The 18,940-nt window shown below is 49.8% G+C and overlaps 1 protein-coding gene across 1 annotated transcript in view; it reads left to right on the top strand.

Annotated features, from left to right (window-relative positions):
- Positions 1–9,879: 9,879 nt before the first annotated feature.
- Cntn2 (contactin 2) overlaps positions 9,880–18,940 on the top strand; it is a 30,816-nt gene continuing 21,755 nt past the window's right edge. The window contains exons 1-2 of the mRNA XM_021197551.2: positions 9,880–10,085; positions 18,774–18,935. Coding sequence (XP_021053210.2) covers positions 9,905–10,085; positions 18,774–18,935 — 343 coding nt within the window. The 5' untranslated portion in view covers positions 9,880–9,904. The remainder of the gene's footprint in view (positions 10,086–18,773; positions 18,936–18,940) is intronic.

Genomic DNA, 18,940 nt, shown 5'->3' with positions numbered 1-18,940 from the left:
CCACTGAAAACCACTAATCTTGTTGTTCTTTTCTTTCCACACATACCCATAACAACAAAAGCATCCCCACACACAACGCATCTCTGTCCCTTTACTCCCTACATAGTTAGTGCTTAGAGGGTCATCATCATTTTTTTTAATTGATTTTTACCCCATTTTCATGACGGGTCTACTCCTGGACAGTGGCTTTTGATCCAGACAGTGTACCACTCACTGGGGAAGCTGGGATGGGAGAATATCAGTACAAAAGAGGAAATCAGTACTTCCATCCCACTACAACTACCCCATCGCTGAAAGAAGAAAGGTGACCTAAAATTTAAAAAGAAAATCAACCAGTGATCTAACTCCTGATGGGCATGTCTTAACACAAGAACTGAAGGAATATTAAAGAACCAAGGGGACATATCTCCTCTTGGCCCCAATGGGAGGGGTTTAAATGAAATTCCAAAGAATTCAAAAGAATGATAAATATGCTCGAAAAAATTAAATAGAACATGAATAAACTCCCAAAAGAGCACCAAGACCTGAATGGAATGAGGAAGCCAAGGCAGGCTATGAAAATGGAATTCAATAACAAGATAGAGAGGGGGGTTAATGGAAAAGATGCTGGCAATCTCAATAAGTCAAATAAAAAGCACAAAAGGGGATCTGACAAGATGGCTCAGGGGGTAAAGGCTCTTGTCACCAAACTTGATGACCTGAGCTCAGTCCCCAGGACCCATATGGTGAAAGGAGAGAGCTGACCCTTCAAGCTGTCCTCTGACCTCCAGACATACACCATAGCATGCACCCCATAACATAAAATAAATAATGCAATGTGTATTTAAAGCACAGCGGAAAGCCTCGCCAGTAGAGTAGTTCAAGGGATGCAGAATACCAGGGCCTGGAGACCAGGCAGAGGACTCGGTGCATTCAGTCAAGGCAATAACACCTTTTAAAGCTATAGACAGAAAAAAATGAAGACCCTTGGAATGCCAGCCAAGACCAAACCCATGAACCATGGGCATGGAGAGAAGAATTCCATGTTAAAGGCACAGGAAATACTTTTAATACAATCATCACAGAAAACCTCAAATCTTGGGAAAGAGAGGTCCACCTAGGTAAAGAAATACGTTGTACACCAAATAAGCAGGAGCAGAAAAGAAAGTCCCTACATCCTATTACAATCAAAGCACAAAACAGACAAAACAGACAAAAAACCAGGGTCTCGAGAGCATCGAGAGAGAAACACCAAGGTTTGCAGAAGGCAGGCCCATTACAACATCAGCTGACCTTGCCACCGAAGCTTTAAAAGCCAGAGAGGTACAGCATGGTGTGTTTCAAGTTCCAAAAGGCCACAGCCGCAAAACTAGACTAACAGTAATAGCCAGCAAAACCTTCTGCCCCAACCTAAGGAGAAAGAATCCTCGTACCGACCAAAGCTGGCTGAAGAACTCAATGACCGCTAAGATAGGGGACACCAGGAGATGATAAACACATCAAATGGGCTTCAGGGGGTGAAGAACGTTGAGCAGTAAGTAAAGAAGAATTGGGAGAACACCTAACAATACAAAATCAACCAAATGACAGGAATTGATGCACACTTTCTGCAATAACTCTGAATATTAATGGTCTCATTTTCCTAATTAAAGGCACAGAAAACAGAGTAAACTAAAAGACAAGATGCATCTATTTGTTGCCTCCAAGAAAGAATAAAAATAGGATATTTCAAACAAGTGAAAGTAGAAAGCATGCAGGTGTACCTAGTTTAGTAGCTGACAAAAGAGATTTCCAGTCAAGACTGCTTAGAAGAGATAAAGAGGGTCACTCCATGCCTACTACAGGACGGTCCATCAAGAGAACTGTCCCAGTCACTCAGGACAAATGGTTTGTCACAAAATTTAAAATCTTCTGTCCAGCCAAGAAAATAGATAATCACGTGAAGATACAGCCTACAGAGTAGAGTCTTCACCAGCAATACATCTGGCACAGGATTAATATCCAGACTTTACAAAGAACTAACTAATAAATAACCAAAGAAACAAACAACCCAATTAACCAATGGGATAACAAACTGACACGTAGTGCCCAAAAGAAGAAATGCAATGACCAATAAATAGTCTTTAGATGTTCAACATCCTCAGCCATCAGGGAAATTAAAACTACATTGAGATTACATCTTAATTCCACCATTGGTGGGAGTGCATCCACTGTGGAAGTCAGTGTGGAGGAGATGGTTCAGCAGTTAAGAGCACTGGCTGCTTGCTCTTCCTGAGGTTCAGAGTTCAGTTCCCAGCACCACATGGTGGCTCTCACAACCATCTGTAATGGGATCTGATACCCTCTTCTAGTCTGTTCTGGTGTATCTGAAGACAGTGACACTGTACTCACATACATAAAATAAACCTTTAAAAGAATAAAAATAGACCTTCCATACAACCCAGCTTTTAGGCATATATATACTTAGTGAACTCTGTATCCTACACAGAAACCCTTGCAAATCCATGCATATTGAAGCTATATTCACAAAAGCCAGGAAATGGAAACAGGGTAAATGTCTATCCATGAAATGAATCTGATGAATGAAAAACTCAAAAAATGGGGAACACATACACAATTCAATTTTATTCAGCTGTAAAGAAAAAGTATATATTTAGGAAAATAGATGGAATAGGAAAACGTCAAGGGAGGTCACCCACCCCCCAAAAAGAACACCATGTTTTCTCTCATGTTGGATCCTAGCTTCTGACTTTCTATATGAGCAATTGTCAGGGGACATGTATGTGTAAAGCACAGAAAACTAGAAAGGGACCAGGAGGGGAGAAAAGATCCTTCAAAGGAAGGAGAGTGGTAGGGCAGATAAATGTGGAAGGGGTGCCGAGCTTTATGCAATGAGGGACGAAAGGAGAGAGAGAGAGAGAGAAAAGGATAAGAAGAGAGAAGAGGGTCAACCAAAATTGACAGTGCATGAACAAGCCACATGAAATCTGATATTGATAAGCTAATCAAAAATAATTGTATATGTATGTATGTGTGTATGGTATACATGTGTGCATTCATGTTCATACACATATTGACACATGTGATTGTGGGAATGTAGGTTCACATGTGTGTGCATGTGAGTGGAGGCTCAAAGTTCATGTTGGGTGTCTTCCTCTACTGTTCTTCACTTCAAAAGAACTCTTGAATTAAATTAAATTCATTCATTTATTTATTTATGTGTGCCTGTGTGTGTCTGTATGTGGGCACAACTTGATGGGGCTGACTCTCTCCTCCCACCACACAGGTCCTATGGCTCAAACTCAGGTCCTGTGGTTTTCTAGCAAATACCTTTACCCCCTGTTCCATCTTCCTGACCCCATCTCTCCATTCTGTTGTTATTGAATCAGGGTCTGTTGTTGAATATGGAGTTGACCAATTCTAACTAGTCCCACTAGGTGGCTTGTCCCAGAGATCCTCTACTTCTGTCTCCCAAGTTCTGCCACTACCGGCCACTGCTATTCTTGCCTGACATTTATGAGGATTCTGGGAGTCCAAACTCTGGTCCTTGTGAACCATCTGAACCATCTCCCCAGCCCACAATATAAAGGCGATAAAAACAAAACAATGAGTTTGAACAGGGTTGACCTGTATGGGTGGATAAAACTGATCAAAAGCCATAGGTTATCAAATGAAAATCCCAGGGCAGAGATGAGCTACTTCTCTATAGGTAGTTGGTCAAGGAATCCCCCTTAGGCCTCTAAGACACTACAGCCAATTGTCACAGTCATTGTTTGCTCATCAGAACTAGATAGTGAGACCCGATTGCTGAAGATGCCATCAGCATGGCTTGCAGTACGGGAAGACATCAAGCTAGAACTGGGCTGGAAGCTTCTTTCCTGTTGGCTAGTCCTCGTCGCACTAGAAAGTGCTGATGGAGAATTGCTATCAATAGTTTCAGTTAGCTGAGGACCCTGTCAGCCACAATGCCAACTGGCAAGAACAATGACCCTACTAGTGCTATAGTGGCAAGTCTGTCATGTGACTTAACAATCACTTCCTGATTAGATTTGATGCTGTCCTGGTTAGAGTCTCCTGTGGAGCACCTCTGGAAAGGTTATGGGTCCTAGTATGGAAGCTGTTGCTGTTGTTTTGCATGGTGTGCCCATAACATTGCCAAAGTCAAAGTTCTAAGACTAAATGGGGAATGCCCAGGCACATTGGGACATCTCCATTGCTCTCTTCAAGGCTCAGAGAAGACCCTGGAAGAAGAGATGGAGAGAACATAAGAGGTGAAGGAATGGGGGGGGGAGTGCTATGGAACCCTAACTTCTGGGCATGACCCGGCTACTGCACTCTTGAACTCACAGTGTCTGTGGTTAACTGATCTGCACAAGTTAGGGCCCATCAACATCCTTTCCCAGAAGGGGATGAACTCATGGGACCCCACTCCTTCTTAAGATTTTAAACTGGTGTTAATGACAGAAGGGACGGGAGGAGAGGTGTTTCTTTATTAGCGTAGAGATGATAAGATGCCCATGTGTAGAAGGCAGGCTAGTTGAGGGGAGAAAAGAGATTGGCTGGAACGGGAGGGGGATAAGAGAAGGTGGCAAAGAGACCTAAACCCATTATGCACATGTATGAAAATGCCATAATGAAACCATTACTATGCAGAATTGATATAGATAATAAAAGCATTTTTACAAAGAACATGCAAAGGCTACCTGCCTACTCCAGCAGCATCACTACCCCTAAACCTGTTCCCTCATTCCTTCTCCCACCCCAGAGGGTATGCTTCTTGCCAGAACCAAAGGATGCCTGTAGATCTCAATGCAGGGCTGTCCTCCTCAGATCTCAATGCAGGGCAGAACTCAGGCAGGGGACACCAGCACCAATCCTAGTTCAGCTCCACCCCGCTGCTCTGCAGCCCTGGCCTGGCCATTGCCTTTTCTGGCTCCAGCTTCCTGGTGCCTTGCTCCCTCCCCACTGCCTTACCCTTGTCCTCCACCCTCCCACTGCCTGTGATAGCCAAATTGTTTCAGAAAGAAAGAAAGAAAGAAAGAAAGAAAGAAAGAAAGAAAGAAAGAAAGAAAGAAAGAGAGAGAGAGAGAGAGAGAGAGAGAGAGAGAGAGAGAGNAGAGAGAGAGAGAGAGAGAGAGAGAGAGAGAGAGAGAGAGAGAGAAAAAGAAAGAACTCAGGGTTCTTTGAGCTATGTGGAGAGACCACATAAATGCAGGCATTATTAGCATCATTACCATTAAATATTAATAATGGCATTAGCATTGTCTATTATAAGCCTTAAAAAGAAGCTTCGGGAGCCCAGGGTTGAAATGGCAAAGAGAATAATGAGGCCCCTCTGGGCCATGAACCCCTCCAGGCTCTTAAGTGAAATTAGGAAGGCAAATGCAAGGATAGAGTATGGAGATTTCTACTTCAGGTCAACCTCACTCCTGGCACTACGTCCTCCTTGCACAGGCTCCACGTCCAGGCTTCTGCCACCCCCATACCCCGTGCCTGGAAAGTACCCCCAACTTTCTCTCACCTGTGCAGTCGTCCAGGAGGCACATCTCTCTGTCCCACCGAAGCCTTTCTCTGCCTCTGCCCACTCCATCCCCACCTTCCTGCCATTCACCCAGTCAGCTATCTTTACTGGGTTTCTGCCACATACCAGGCTCCGTGCTACCTAGGATGATGGGGGCTGGGTGAGATGGCCTTTCCATCCAGATACTGCCCGATAAGACAATAGTAATGGAAACTTTGGGTAACAGCTGACAGTTCATGAAGTCCTTTTAGAAATGTATTAGAAGCTGGGTGGTGGTGGCACACGGCCTTTAATTCCAGAACTGGAGTGGCAGAGGCAGGTGGATCTCTGTGAGTTTGAGGCCAACCTGGTCTTCAGAGCTAGTTCCAGGATAGCCAGGGCTACATAGTGAGACCCTGTCTTCAGAAAAGAAACAAAGAAACAATGAAGAGGAGGGAAGGGAGGGGAGGGGAGGGGAGAGGAGGGGAGGGGAGAGAAGAACTGGTTAACCACATAGCCATACTACCATCTTAAACAGAAGTAAAATCATCCCCATTTTACTGAATATATTATAGGGATGGAGACTGGAAGTGCACCTCCTTTGACGGAGTGGCTACCTACTCTGCACAAAGCCCTGGGTTCCATCCCTAGCACCTAATAGAATCAGATGTGGTGGTGCACAACTCTAATTCTAGCACTAGGAAGGTAGAGACAGGGGAATCACAATTCCAAGGTCATTCTTTGTAGGTGCTGTCTGCTGTAGAATGTAGGTGACAATACAGTTCAAGGCTAAGCGGGACTGTCTTGGGTTTTGTTATTAATTTGTTTATTTGCCTTTAAAGAAGAATGGGCTCATAGAGTAATCAAGTCTTATTCGGTGCCTTGCCTGAAGTGGTCCAGGTAGGAGTTGCTGAGCTGGGACGGTCTGTTCTCTCAGTGGCAGAACTGTTGCCACCCTATTCGTGGCAGCAGAGAGGGAGAAAGTAGGAAATGTTCCTCCTCGTGGGCACTTGTGCTACAGTTGAGCAGGTTCTGTTCCTGAAGGCCAAAGGCGTTAGCTCCTTCCTCCGCACCTCTCCGCTGTTGTCCGCTCTGAGTGTGCGTGCTGACCTCTGTTTTCAGATAGGGGTGAGGGTCACTTGTCTGTGGCCACGCTCACAGGCAGGGTGGAGAGCCAGGCTTGTCTGTCTTCAGTGTCTTGCAGCCACGTTGATATGGCTATGGAGGGACAGTCACATTCTACAGCAGACAGCATCTACAAAGATTAGAAGATTGAAGATAGACCACTCACTGGCCCTGCCATTCTAGGCAGCCATGCAGGCCTCCTGGGAGCTCCAGAAAAGCGGGTAGCATCTAAAAACAGAGGCAGCTATGCTGTCGGCTAGAGAAGCCAAGAGAAGAGATAGAAAAAATAAGGTGCTGGTAAGGAAAGAGAATACAAAGTTGCCAGTGCCAAGGGGCCATAGCGAGGTCTCAATCTTTTGCCTTGTCCCTAGGACTGGACCCTTGTAGGCTGATGGAGTTCCTCTAGACTCTGGTGCTATTGATCGAGTGGGGCTAACACAGAGAAGGGCAGACGGCCTTGGGAGGATTCAATGGTCCTCAGGATACCTCCTGAGCCTCCTCCCCAGGGGACACTGAATGCTTACAGTCCAATCAGTGGCCCATTTGATTAGCCACTTGGCTATCTTTAGCTAGCCCTTTCTCACCCCATTTGGGAGTCTGCAGAGACACAGCTTGGAGATCGAGAGCTCTGGACATCTCAGAATTTGATTGATTCTCCATGTTAAAAAGGGTTGCCCCTGATGGTCAACCACGCTGAGAATTCCAGGCTCTGACAGGTACCCCAAGTGGGAGATGATCCTGCCCTCTATTTTGCATCCCTTTTACCATCAAAAGCAGACAATTGGCATCCTCAGCAAAGAGTTAAGCCAGGAGCTGGAGGTCAGCCACTCTGCTGCATTAGCTGCATATGGCCAGCATCACAGGTGAAAGGAGGAAGAGGAGAAGGGCCGGGCAGTTGTGGCGCACACCTTTGATCCCAGCACCTGGGAGGCAGAGGCAGGCAGATTTCTGAGTTTGAGGCCAGCCTGGTCTACAGAGTGAGTTCCAGGACAGCAAGGGCTACACAGAGAAACCCTGTCTCGAAAAAACAAAAAACAAAAAAGAAGAGGAGGAGGAAGAGGAGAGAAGAGGAAGGGGAAGAGGAGAAAGGAGAGGAGGAGGAGAGGGAGGAGGGGAAAGAGAAGGAGGAAAGGAAGAAGGAGGAGGAAGAAAAGGGGGAAGAGAGGAGGGAGGAGGAAAGGAAGGGGGAGGAGGGGAGAAGGGAAGGAGGGAAGGAAGGGAGGAGGGGAGGAGGGGGGGGAAGGACAGGAGAGTAACACCTCCTAGATGAGTTTGGTGGGTAATGCTCTTAGCACAGCCCTTGGCCTTCTGGAGACAGACAATACTTCTGCTATTACCAAACTAATGGAATTCATGACAAAGACCTGCCTGGATCCTCACATACCTAACTCAGGCATTCCCCTAGAATGGCAGCATGCCAGAGGTTGGCACTGAAGATCCCTGGTACCCACCCCTGCAACTCATCTGGACCAGGCTCAGCTGATCACTCAGCACAAGTTTGGGACTTGTCTTTCTAAACTGAGATCCTGGCTTAGTAAATATTTGTTTCTACTATGCTGGTCAGGATCCACCTGCAGTGGGGTAGGTTGGCTGGAAAGGGACCTGAGAGAGCCTTTGAGAAAATTTGCTGACACAAATAACACCCCTGCCCCAGACCTGATCCCCACCACAAGGGCAGCAGTTGCCCTAAAATAGAGTCAACAAAGACAGCGGTCTCCGTCCAAAACAATTCTGCAAACAGTTCCAAACCCATCATGGCTCATCAGCTCACAGCAGCAGACACATCACCTTTTGGCAAGGATCTGCCCCCTACTGTCTTCTGCTGGAAACACCTTGCGGAGCCTCTAGGTGGATGGGGCAAGGCTCACTTGGGAGATGTTAGCTGTGTAATGTACCTCAGGACCTGGAGAACAGCATACTTGTCGAAGACAGACAGGACCATGATATCGGGGATAGGCCACTCTGGAGGAGGTGGATATGCCTGTCTAGTCACAAATTTAATTCAAAATTACCTGAGAAACATCTTAGTAGAGTTTAGGCATCTCTGTATCAGAACAAAGAAGTTGTGCTTTGGAGGTGTGCCCGCCCTTGGGAGGGGCACTGAGAGAAGAGAGGCAGACGTCTCTGAAGCAATAGGATCCTCATTCTTCTCCAGGCTCACAGCCACTGGCCAGTCAGCAAGACAGGAGCCGTGTTCGTATTTGACAGGTATCGCATTTAAAACTCAGAGGCTGGCCAGCCTTGCCAGCTGTTGCAGCATCTGGGCCACTAGCCAGTTTGGCCCTGGACAGCAGGCAACCCAAGTGGGGTGAGAAGACAGTGACAGCCTGTCAGGGCTGACTGGTGCTGCAGATGGCGGGTCCCTCTGCCTGCAGGCTTCAGTCTTCCCAAGCATGTGCAGGGCAGGAGGGGTACACTCCTACCCAGGGTGAACCCCTGGAATCTCAGAGCTAGCAGAGGCCTCAGCCATCTTTAACCATTGCAGGTTACCAGTGCGGCTCAAAGGAGGCAGGGGACTTAGCCAAACACACACATCCTATCAATAGCAAAGACTCCAGACCCACCAGCTTTTCATGAAGTCTCACCTTTTGCTGCCTAAAAGGGGGCTGGATCTAGGGGTACCCGTGTACAAAGGTGTCCAAGCTCAATTGTATAGTTAATATATTTTGCACATTATGATGTATTTTGTGGTCTCATTTTCATAAATTAATTCTCATAACCCAAGTGAAAATATAAACCTAGAGGCGGGTATTCAAATTTGTTAAGAATGGGTTAAGAATCTGAGACTTTTGCTATTTTTAATGTCTTTTACAGTTTGACCATTTTGACAGCAGCAACGACAAAATTCCATGTTACTTCTGGGCAAATACAAGGAAAAGGAACGTGATGGGAGAGGGGACCGGGATAATGGAGGCTGAGCCCTCCTTCACAGCTGCCCCACACAGAAAATTGAAGGCTTGCTGTGGATCCCATTCTCTAACAAGGGACTAGGGAAAGAGAGAAGCGAGACGCCTGATGCTCAGGTGTCTCCAGGATTTCAGAAGCAAGAGACACTTTTTTGTGCCTTCTCAGAGCGCCCCTCCGCAGCTTTGGGCTGGGCACGGAGCTGGCCAAGCTTGATGGAAGACGGCAGCGCTCTGGCTCACTCCCTGGTCCTTAAATGACAGCAAATGAGGTAAAGCCAGGAGGGTGGGGACGGTGGGGTGGGAGGGGGCAGAGGAAGCCATCTCCGGCCGAGCGTTGGCTGAGGAGCCGAGCCAGCCAGTGAGCGGAGCCTGCGAGAGGGAGGAGCGCATCCTGATGCAGAGATGCTGCAGTGGCTCGGGGCGCGCACACACATACGCACCCTCGCCCGCTACCGCCACGCCAGGACAGCCAGTGGCTAAGGCCGGCGGGGCCAAGCAGCCCCGAGGCTGGCGGCAGGGTCTGCTCACCAGACGGCCGCAGCACTGCCCCAGCCAACACCCTTCCCGCACTCTAGGTAGGTGCCTATCATTTTTGTCTGTTCCAGTCCAGAGGTTTCCCTGGGCGCTGTTTCAAGAGGGGCTCCCGGCTCAGCCCTTATAAATGTCTTCCTTGAAACTTGGGAGGGGACAGGGACAGGCAGCGGGCTGGGTCCCGATTGACCTCTCATCCCAGCCCCACAGTAGCGACCCCACAGTAGCGACCCCGCAGGCTCTTACCCACCCTGTCTAGGTGGGTGGCATTCTGCAAGGCCTGATTTACCGGTCCAGGAAGCTGGCCCCTGGGAGGGTCCAGAAATCTGAGCAGGCAGTGGTAACTACCTGCCAAAAGGGCAGGGGCTCCAGGGCCTGCCCTGGACCCCAGCCAGTGCCCAGCAGCTCTGTAGAGCCAGGCTCTACCCTGTCCCAGGAACTCCCTAGATGGACCTGAACCTGAGTTTCCAAATGATGAGTTCATGGGGGGGGGGGGGCTGTTTTTGCCGTGTGACCTCCTTGTGAAGTCTTGGTTCTGCTGGACTAGGAAGGCTATTGAAGAGAGGCGAGAACAGAACACAAGTCTGGGTAAAGGCTGCCCAGAAGCTGGAACTTGGGGGAGAAACTGAGGCAAGCCACATCCCCCCCCCCAAGGGTGAGGCTGGAACGTAGCCTGCAGTTCCTTTTCCCCTCCTCCCTCCTCAACCTTGTCTTCTCCTCAGATCCCTCCCCCTCAGCCTCCCTGGTGGGAGGGAAGGATTTGCTCAAAGTTTGGCTTTCCAGGGGATTCTAGAGAGAGGGGGTAACCCCTCTGCCTAGCCCCATAGCTTATGTAATGGACTACAGGAGGAAACGGCCCCAGCCAGGGAGTGTCTGTCACCACCTCCAAGACTGGCTGCAGCACTGGGGGGCAAGGGGCTAAGGTGAAGCCATGCCTAGAGACTAGTGTCTCGGGCTGCACAGGCAGCCTGGACCCTGAAGCTCTGCCCCACCCCCACCCCATCCCCACCCCTGGGAGGTAGGGGGAGTTGAGCTTTCTTCCGGTCTTCAGGGTAAAGCTGCCAAAGTTGTTAGTACATTTGTAACTAGTGTGACCAGCACAGAGTGGTTTTGCATTGACCCCAGTCCTGGACAAGGGTGGGTTTGAACACCAATTCCTTCTGCCAAGGAGACAGGAGAGGGAACTGTCCACATAGCCTGGTCCTGAGCAGCTAGGCAGCTATTTTGGGCACTCCCCTCCCCCCAATCTCTATTCAGATGCCCCCCATCCACTTAGCTTCTGAGATGATCTACCACTTGTCCTAGGTCCTGCTCAAAGGGACCAGCTACATCACTAAATGACACGGGGCAGCTAAGAGTAGACCACCTGTGGGAGGGGCAAGTGCGGCTGAGGCTCCAGGGGCGGGGCCGGGAAATGGTCTGGTGGTTAAAACAGGTGTCATGTTTCAGGGAGAGTCAGGAGAATTCAGCTCCTCCCAGGGGCCCCAGCGACTAACTCTGGGCTCAGGCAGAACCACTCAGTGCTTCTTGCCCAAGGTCAAAGTCCTTCCTACTGTCCTGTGGGAATCTTTGCTAATTTAGAGGCAGTTAGGGGATGAGACAAACAGATAGGAGGGGCTTCTGAAATGATAGCATCAAAGATACTCAAGGTCCCTCGTGCCTCCTTCAGAAGTCACTGTCCTCGTCAGGAAGAAGTGAGGAGTTTGGGAAGAGAAGGGCCACTGAAGGGACTGGTTTCTCCCCTTCCCCAATCTCCACCAGGCCAAGCCATCCTTTGCACCTCCCGTCCCAGAGCATGTACTCTTCAGGTTCCAGCCCTCGGGTCACCCTCAGACTGTCCCCAGTGGCCTCTGCTGGGCATCTCCACTTCCTGACACTGCACAAGTGGAGGCATATACATTAGCTCTGAGTCCCCATGACCCACTAGACGGCTATATGTACTGCACTGGACTGACTCCAGATCAGTCCTAAGAGGGGTATAAACTGCAGGGAGCACCTGAACCAGCCTCTATGCTGACACGATCAGCCACGCATTTGTGAGGGCTTGAGGCGGACAAGGTCTCTCTGGCAGTAAGTGCCTCAAGCCAGACGATGGTTGAGGAAACGTACTTCAGAGCCAACCTCTAAGCATGGATATGGGTGGTATTTGTGTTTTTGGAGCGACTCAGAGTGGGGCAAGAGCATCAGGAAAGAAGTGGTTTATCCACACAAAGGGAAGAATCAGAGCGAAGAATATACCACTGGAGTGTAAGGGACTTACAGTAGACAATAGAGGACACTTCTGGGCAGGAAGCTGAGCCATAGGGCAGCCTCCGGTCACGTAACTGTAAAGGTGGCGGCAGATCTGGGGTCAGTGTTGGTTTGAGACAGTCATGCCAGAGGCAGAAGTTAGGTCGGGTGCAGGTACATTTCTTCCAGCCTCAGGTCGTCCTCTTTCAGATGGTAAATGATGACATCCTTGTCATCTTCCCACACGCTGGCATTTCTGGTGCTTCCAGGGGGACCACTGGCTCACATCTAGACCAAAATTCCAGGACTATTGCTAACACGGAACACCCACAGGGATGACCTCACCTTCCTGGAAGAGTCGAACCTTCCTGCCGTCAAAGGAGCCCTTGCTACAAAAGGAGTCCGTGTCTCTTTGTCTACTAAGCAAGGTGCAACCAAAAGCAAAGGTTCGCAATGCCCTTGCCTTAAACCTGAGTATCATCCATTCCGGGACATACTAGAATATACCTCAATGTCTGTCTCAACCACATGGTCCCCTTCTGACCTGTCGAAGTCAACTCCTGCCCTGCTCACAGACACCCGTCCTGATTCAAAACCATAGTCTCCTCCCGAGGGACCCTGTGTTATCTCAATGTCTGTCAATCCCCGGGATTTTGAAGTCCCCACCTGAACAGGCTTCTGCTCTCCACTGGCCTGCAGAAAAGCACCTGGGGGACTGGGGTCATGGGCTGGGAACAAGAAGGCGTCTCTTCTCAGTAGAATGAGATCCTCTCCTTCCTACTTTGGTCCTTTGAAAACCAGCTGAAACAATTGTTCATGCTCCTCCAGTTTTACAAAGGATCTTTCCAGGGAGGGCAGGTAGAGTGAAGTAGAAGGTGCTTGTCTCGAATATGTGAGGTTCTGGGTTATGTGGGGTATGAGGTCTGTCTTCTAAGGTTTTACTTGCCACCCCAAATTACACATAGAGAAGGATTGGTGGGGTGGAGAGAGTGAGGGTGTGGGGTGACTGGACCCCAGTCTCACACTTCTCTCCAAGAAGACCATGTCCCCCACGCTCTGGCCTTTTAACACTGAAGTCTCTTCACTGTAGACTCCAGGCTGCAGACCAAGAGCCAGACTCCCCAACTCAGTGTTGAAGGTCTAGACAGACTCCTGAGCCTGGGAACCGTGGTCTTCCCATGAGACCTAACTGCACCGATGCCTCAGGAGCTGAAACACAGAGCCGTGCCTGCTGAGGAGATGGGCTGAGGACTGCCAGCCTCTCTCACTTGGATCTGTAGCCCCCTATCCCACCCTTATCCCCCCCCAAACACTTCTTTACTTCAGGCCCTCCCCCGCCCCCCCATCCAGTGGTGCCTGGCCTGACTTACTGGGCACCCAACATCCTCCACACCTCTGCTTAGAGCCCCATCCTCCTTAAAGCAGACTGTGGTAACTGAGAGCCTCCTGGGCTTTGATGGCCCTGCCAGATAGTGAACAGGATCCTAAGTGGAGAACAGGTATTGAGCTCAGTCTCCCTCTGTCCCTGGAAGGAGTTGGGTGCATGAGAGAAAAAATTATTGAGAGAGTCATGTGGGCACACCCAGGCCATATTCCCTAAATGTGTGGTGTTGGGTACAAGTCTGCCAGTGGGATCTCTTCCTGCCACAGTCCAGAGTTTGCCCCATTACACTGCATCTGTGGAATGTGAGGAAAAGGTCTAAGTGGCAGGTGTCTTTGCCGTTAGCACAGAACGATGTCAGCAGGCCTGACTCACAAAAGTGCAGTGTGTATAGGTGTCCTGGGGGGTGGGGGTGGGGGGAGCTTGGCTATAAGGTCCAATCTTTCCCAAGCATTGGCAGTGGCCCAATTTTGGCTCTGACCTCACGCGAGTCTCTTGAGGTGACCCTCTTTGTCCCCATTTTACAGAAGACTAAGGTACAAGAGATTAGGACTCAGGGTATAACAACTAGGGACCCCAGGTCTCACTGGCTCAATAACCTGCCCTGTCAAACTCAAGACATGCTACCTGCCCAGGCTGAGGTGAGCATCCCAGAGGCTCCTGCAACACTTTGAAGGTTGACTGTAGACCTCTCTGTGTCTTATACCATGCTCCAAGCGCCCTTCCGACTATACTGTATGTAATACTACCACACCCTTGAACTCTCTGCTCTGCTTGACTGATGAAGGAAGAGCTGGGACGAGCAGGAGCTGACATCCCAGGAGGCAGCAACATACCTGCTGGGCTATGGGCATTTTTTAAAACCGGCTCCACAGAGAGATCCTCAGCCTGGAAACCCTGTCGTGTGCTGAAGTCTGTCTCATAGTCTGCTGTTCCCAAGCTGTCCCTCCTTCCTCTCCCCCGTTGTTTCCTGGAACTTCAACCAGCACCCCTGAACCTCCTATTCTCCCATGTATCAGTAGTACCTCACAGAACCAGCCCCTTGATGGTGAGAGTCTGTGCCCGACTGTGCCAGCCTGTGCCTGCACCCCTGTACCAGGGCAGCTGGCCTGGGCAAGACTTGGCTGGCTCAGAGATGGCTGGGCCAATCTGGGCCTGGCATAACTCCACTCCAGCCTCACTCTGACACAAAGGCCCTCTCCATCCTGGGCCTTCTAGTGCATGTTATAGAGCAGATGGTACAGGAAGACAACTGATCTATGAACCTGAAAGCACATCTCATGGCTGCTCTTAGCCATCCAGTGAGTGCCATAAAGGTGGGGGGGTCCTCAGTTACTGCCCACCCTGTGCTCAGCACAATGCCTGGGCTGTTGTTTCCGAACACTGTGATGGGATTGGATGTGGAAGCACATTCCTGTGATCCCAGTGTTTGAGAGTCGGCTATAGGATTATGGGTTGAAGGTATGTGTGTGTGGATAGATAGATAGATAGATAGATAGATAGATAGATAGATAGATAGATAGGGACATGAACTCACACACATATACACACATGCACTCACACATACACATACACACATATATACTCACACACACATATACACACATGCACCACACATACACACATATACACTCACACACACATACTTATATACACACTTACACACACATGCATTCACACACACAGACACATACATGCACTCACACACAAATGCACTCATACACACATAGACACACATATAGACACACACATGTATTTGCACACATACACTCACACATGTACTCACACACAAATGCACTCATACACACACATATACATACAGGCACACACACATGCATTTACATGCATGCACTCTCACACATACACACTCATACACATGCACTCACACACATGCACATACACGCATGTACACACATACATACACACACACACACACACACACACTCACAAATGCATGCACTCATGGTACTAGAAATGAATGCAAGGCAAGTAGAGTCTGGCTGCCTCACCTTCATGGAAGCAGAAAGCTCCAGCCTTTTTATTCCAGACCATATGTATATATGCTGTCTTCAGACACACTAGAAGAGGGCATCAGATCCCATTACAGATGGTTGTAAGCCACTATGTGGTTGAACTCAGGACCTCTGGAAAAGCAACCAGTGCTCTTAACCACTGAGCCATCCCTCCAGTCCTACTCCAGACTTATATGTGGGCAACATATCTCTTCACACTGGTTGATATGCAGTTCACCCCAGAAGACACCTCATATCTTCCTGACCCCACACACATCTCCTCCAAAGCCTCCTCTAAGGTCTTGGTCCCTAGAGGGTACCCAGGATATTTAGGCCAGACTGGTGGATGATAAAAATCCTAGATTTAAGTTTAATGTATGCAGTGGGATTGGATTATCCCTAATCTACAGACATCACCAGAAAGACAACACAAAATCTTGACCACTACATGGCAGAGGTGACCACTGTGACTTCATCTCTGCCTTGCTCTGGTGTGTTCAAGATAAACACCCTCTGCCCAAAAAGGAGTTCAGGATTCCCCAGTCCCAGAGATGAGCCTCCTGGGAAAGTCAAGAGCAGGAAGTGGAAGCCAGAGGAGGTGGAGACAGAAGGGGCATCTAGAGCCATCCTCTCCCTCCCTCTCCACAGGAGACTAATACAGGTCCAGAGGGCTCTGAGGCCGCACAGCCACTTGATAACCAGCACAGGTGTAGCCATAGAACCACTCTGTAAAGCTCACATAATTCCCATTCTGATGATGGGAAAACTGAGGCTCTGTCAGGAGAATAACTTATCTAAACCCACGGAGCTGTAAAGAGATGAGGTCAGGGAGCCAGAGAGAAAACTCAGTGGTTAGGAGTATGCAGTGCTCTTTCAAGGGCCTGCGCTAGGTTCCCAGTGTGGAGCTCCAAGGGGGTTGACACCTTCTCCCAGCACGTGTGAGTACCTGCATTCACACACAAGTACACATAATTAAAAATAAAGTCAATCTTTATAAAAAAAAAAAAAAAAACAGAGATGAAGGCAGTATTACCAACTCTTGCCTACTGGTTTTGGTTTTGTGATCCTTGGGTACATGGGCTCCAAACTGAGCCGGCACCTCCCTGTGCTGTGGACAATGCCCCACATTTGGGCAGCAGCCAGAGGTACACTGGTGAGATTTCCTATGATTAGATGCCCTGCTGACCCGGAGACCTTGGTGTGCTTGTGTGTGTGTGTGTGGGGGGGCATATGTACTATGTGCTGTGCCAAAGACCTCCTTCCATCCTGGTCAGGTTATATACTGAGTTCCATTGTGAGTACACACATATACTCATCTGTGTCATGGGTGTCCATTGGCTCCTGGAGGCATCCGGCCACAACGGTTCTCAATTAGTTGAATGAGTGACTCACAAGCGACATATATTATGTGTTAGATATTTTGCTGAGTGTGGTGCTCTAAAGACAGACAGACTACAGCTTCTCCTCTTGGGGACTGAAACTCTTCCACTGGAGACAAACCATTCCACAGGCAGGAGCTGTTGATGATCAAGGGTTGAATTCTGTATTCAGGCTGGGATACCTTGGGCACTTCCAGGCAGGTGAGGGGTGAACAGCACTCTACAGTATAAGGACACCTTACTTACAGAGAAATAATTTGGGGTGTGGGAGAGGGGTGCTGTGGATGATGGGGGAATCGAGAGAGATGCCAAATGTCTGCACCCTAGTGCAGGGGGTAACAACCAGACACACTTCCTGACAAGAAACAGAGAAGATGAGGCTGGGGTCACATGAGGATGGAGTGCTTCTGCTCTGGACCCTAACCCCTGCTTCTTGATTCTGCCAGGCATCCCTGCCACACATCCCTGGCAGGCTCCGGGCACTCTCCCCCTTGCCTTTTGGTTGCTGGAAGCAGAAAAAGTGGTGAGAACCCAGGCGGGGGTAGGGCTAGAGGGCTTTTCCTGTGAGTGGAGTAGGAGGGAGGTCAGGCATATCCTGCGTCCACCTTCTACAGTTTTCCTTCTCAGCCCACATGGCAGGGATCCCGACTCTGTTGTCTCAGGAAGCCCCAGAGAGCTGAAAGGACCTGAAAGAGCAGTTTCACTGAGGACACAGATGTAGGCAGCAAGCCGCATAGCTAGTCAGTGGGGACAAACCTGCCTTGCCCTGGGCCTTCTGCAGGCTCGAAGGCAGAGTGGGCTGTTGGACTCTGCAGCCAGGTGCTCTGGTCCTGTGGCAGCTCTGAGAGGGGGGAATGGGCTGTGCGACCAGACTCACCCCAACACCTGCAAGGTAGCTTCTGGGAGTCCTTGTCCCAGGAAATCTTCCCGGGGAGTAGATAGGGAGGCGACCCTGTCCCTGCCCTTGCCTCTCCAAATGAGGTCTTCATCTCCCCAGCTGCTGGCCTTCTCCCTGTGGCCTACCCAGCCTCTGCTGTCCCCGTGTAAGACAGAGGCTCCACTGAGAGTTTCCTTAAGGCTCGCAGTACAGAAAGCTGCTGGATCACTAACCCACGTGGTGGGAATGTGGCTGATAGAACCGAGGTCATGACTCCATTCGAAACACCTAGGTGCCTTACCTAGGCATCACAGGCTGGAGCAGAGCTAACTCGTGAGCCTTTCCTTACTTTGAGAAAATCAGTCACAGTTCAGAGACTGTGCAGCTCCAGGGGGACTTAGTGGCCCCCACCTGGGCAGCTATGGGAAGAAAAGCAGGGAGAGAGTTGTCCTGATCCCCAGATACCAGAGGAGGACGTCCTTAAATCCTCACCCAGACAAAGCACCCCACCCCCACCCCCCAGGGCTCCTCCAGGCACAGAGAGATCACCAGTGCAAGCAAGCGGGCAGGTGGGGTCTTGCCTGCCAATTAGTTCTGCTTTCACTTCCTGATCAGCACCTGCAGGCTGGGGGGAGGGGGGGCACCATGCAGAGCCAGACTCCCAGGGGGACCAGGGAGGCACTAGGCCCTGGAAGAGCTCCATGGTAATTGCCAAGCCCCTCCCTCCCTCCTCTGGGACCTGAGGAAGATGAGTGCTTTCGCTCCACAGCACAGGCAGTAAAGCAAGTTCCTAACCAGATGTGCCTGCAGCTGGAAGGGCACGGATGCTCAGCGCCCTCATCCTGTCTTCTCAGGTGTGTTTCAGTCTCTCCTGACTCTCCTGGAGCTCTGGGCTGTGGATCCTCTCTTCTGGACTCTGTCTTCACCTGAAACACCCACCATGGGAGCACCGGTCAGGAAAGGGGCAAGCTTGCTGCTGGTGGTGCTGGCCACAGTGGCTCTGATCTCCTCTCCAGGTAAG

The sequence above is a fragment of the Mus pahari genome, chromosome 5 (assembly GCF_900095145.1).
Source record: "Mus pahari chromosome 5, PAHARI_EIJ_v1.1, whole genome shotgun sequence".
NCBI classification, from domain to species: Eukaryota; Metazoa; Chordata; class Mammalia; order Rodentia; family Muridae; genus Mus; species Mus pahari.
The sequence above is the reverse complement of the archived record's forward strand: the minus strand, read 5'-3'. Positions and strand labels throughout refer to the sequence as shown.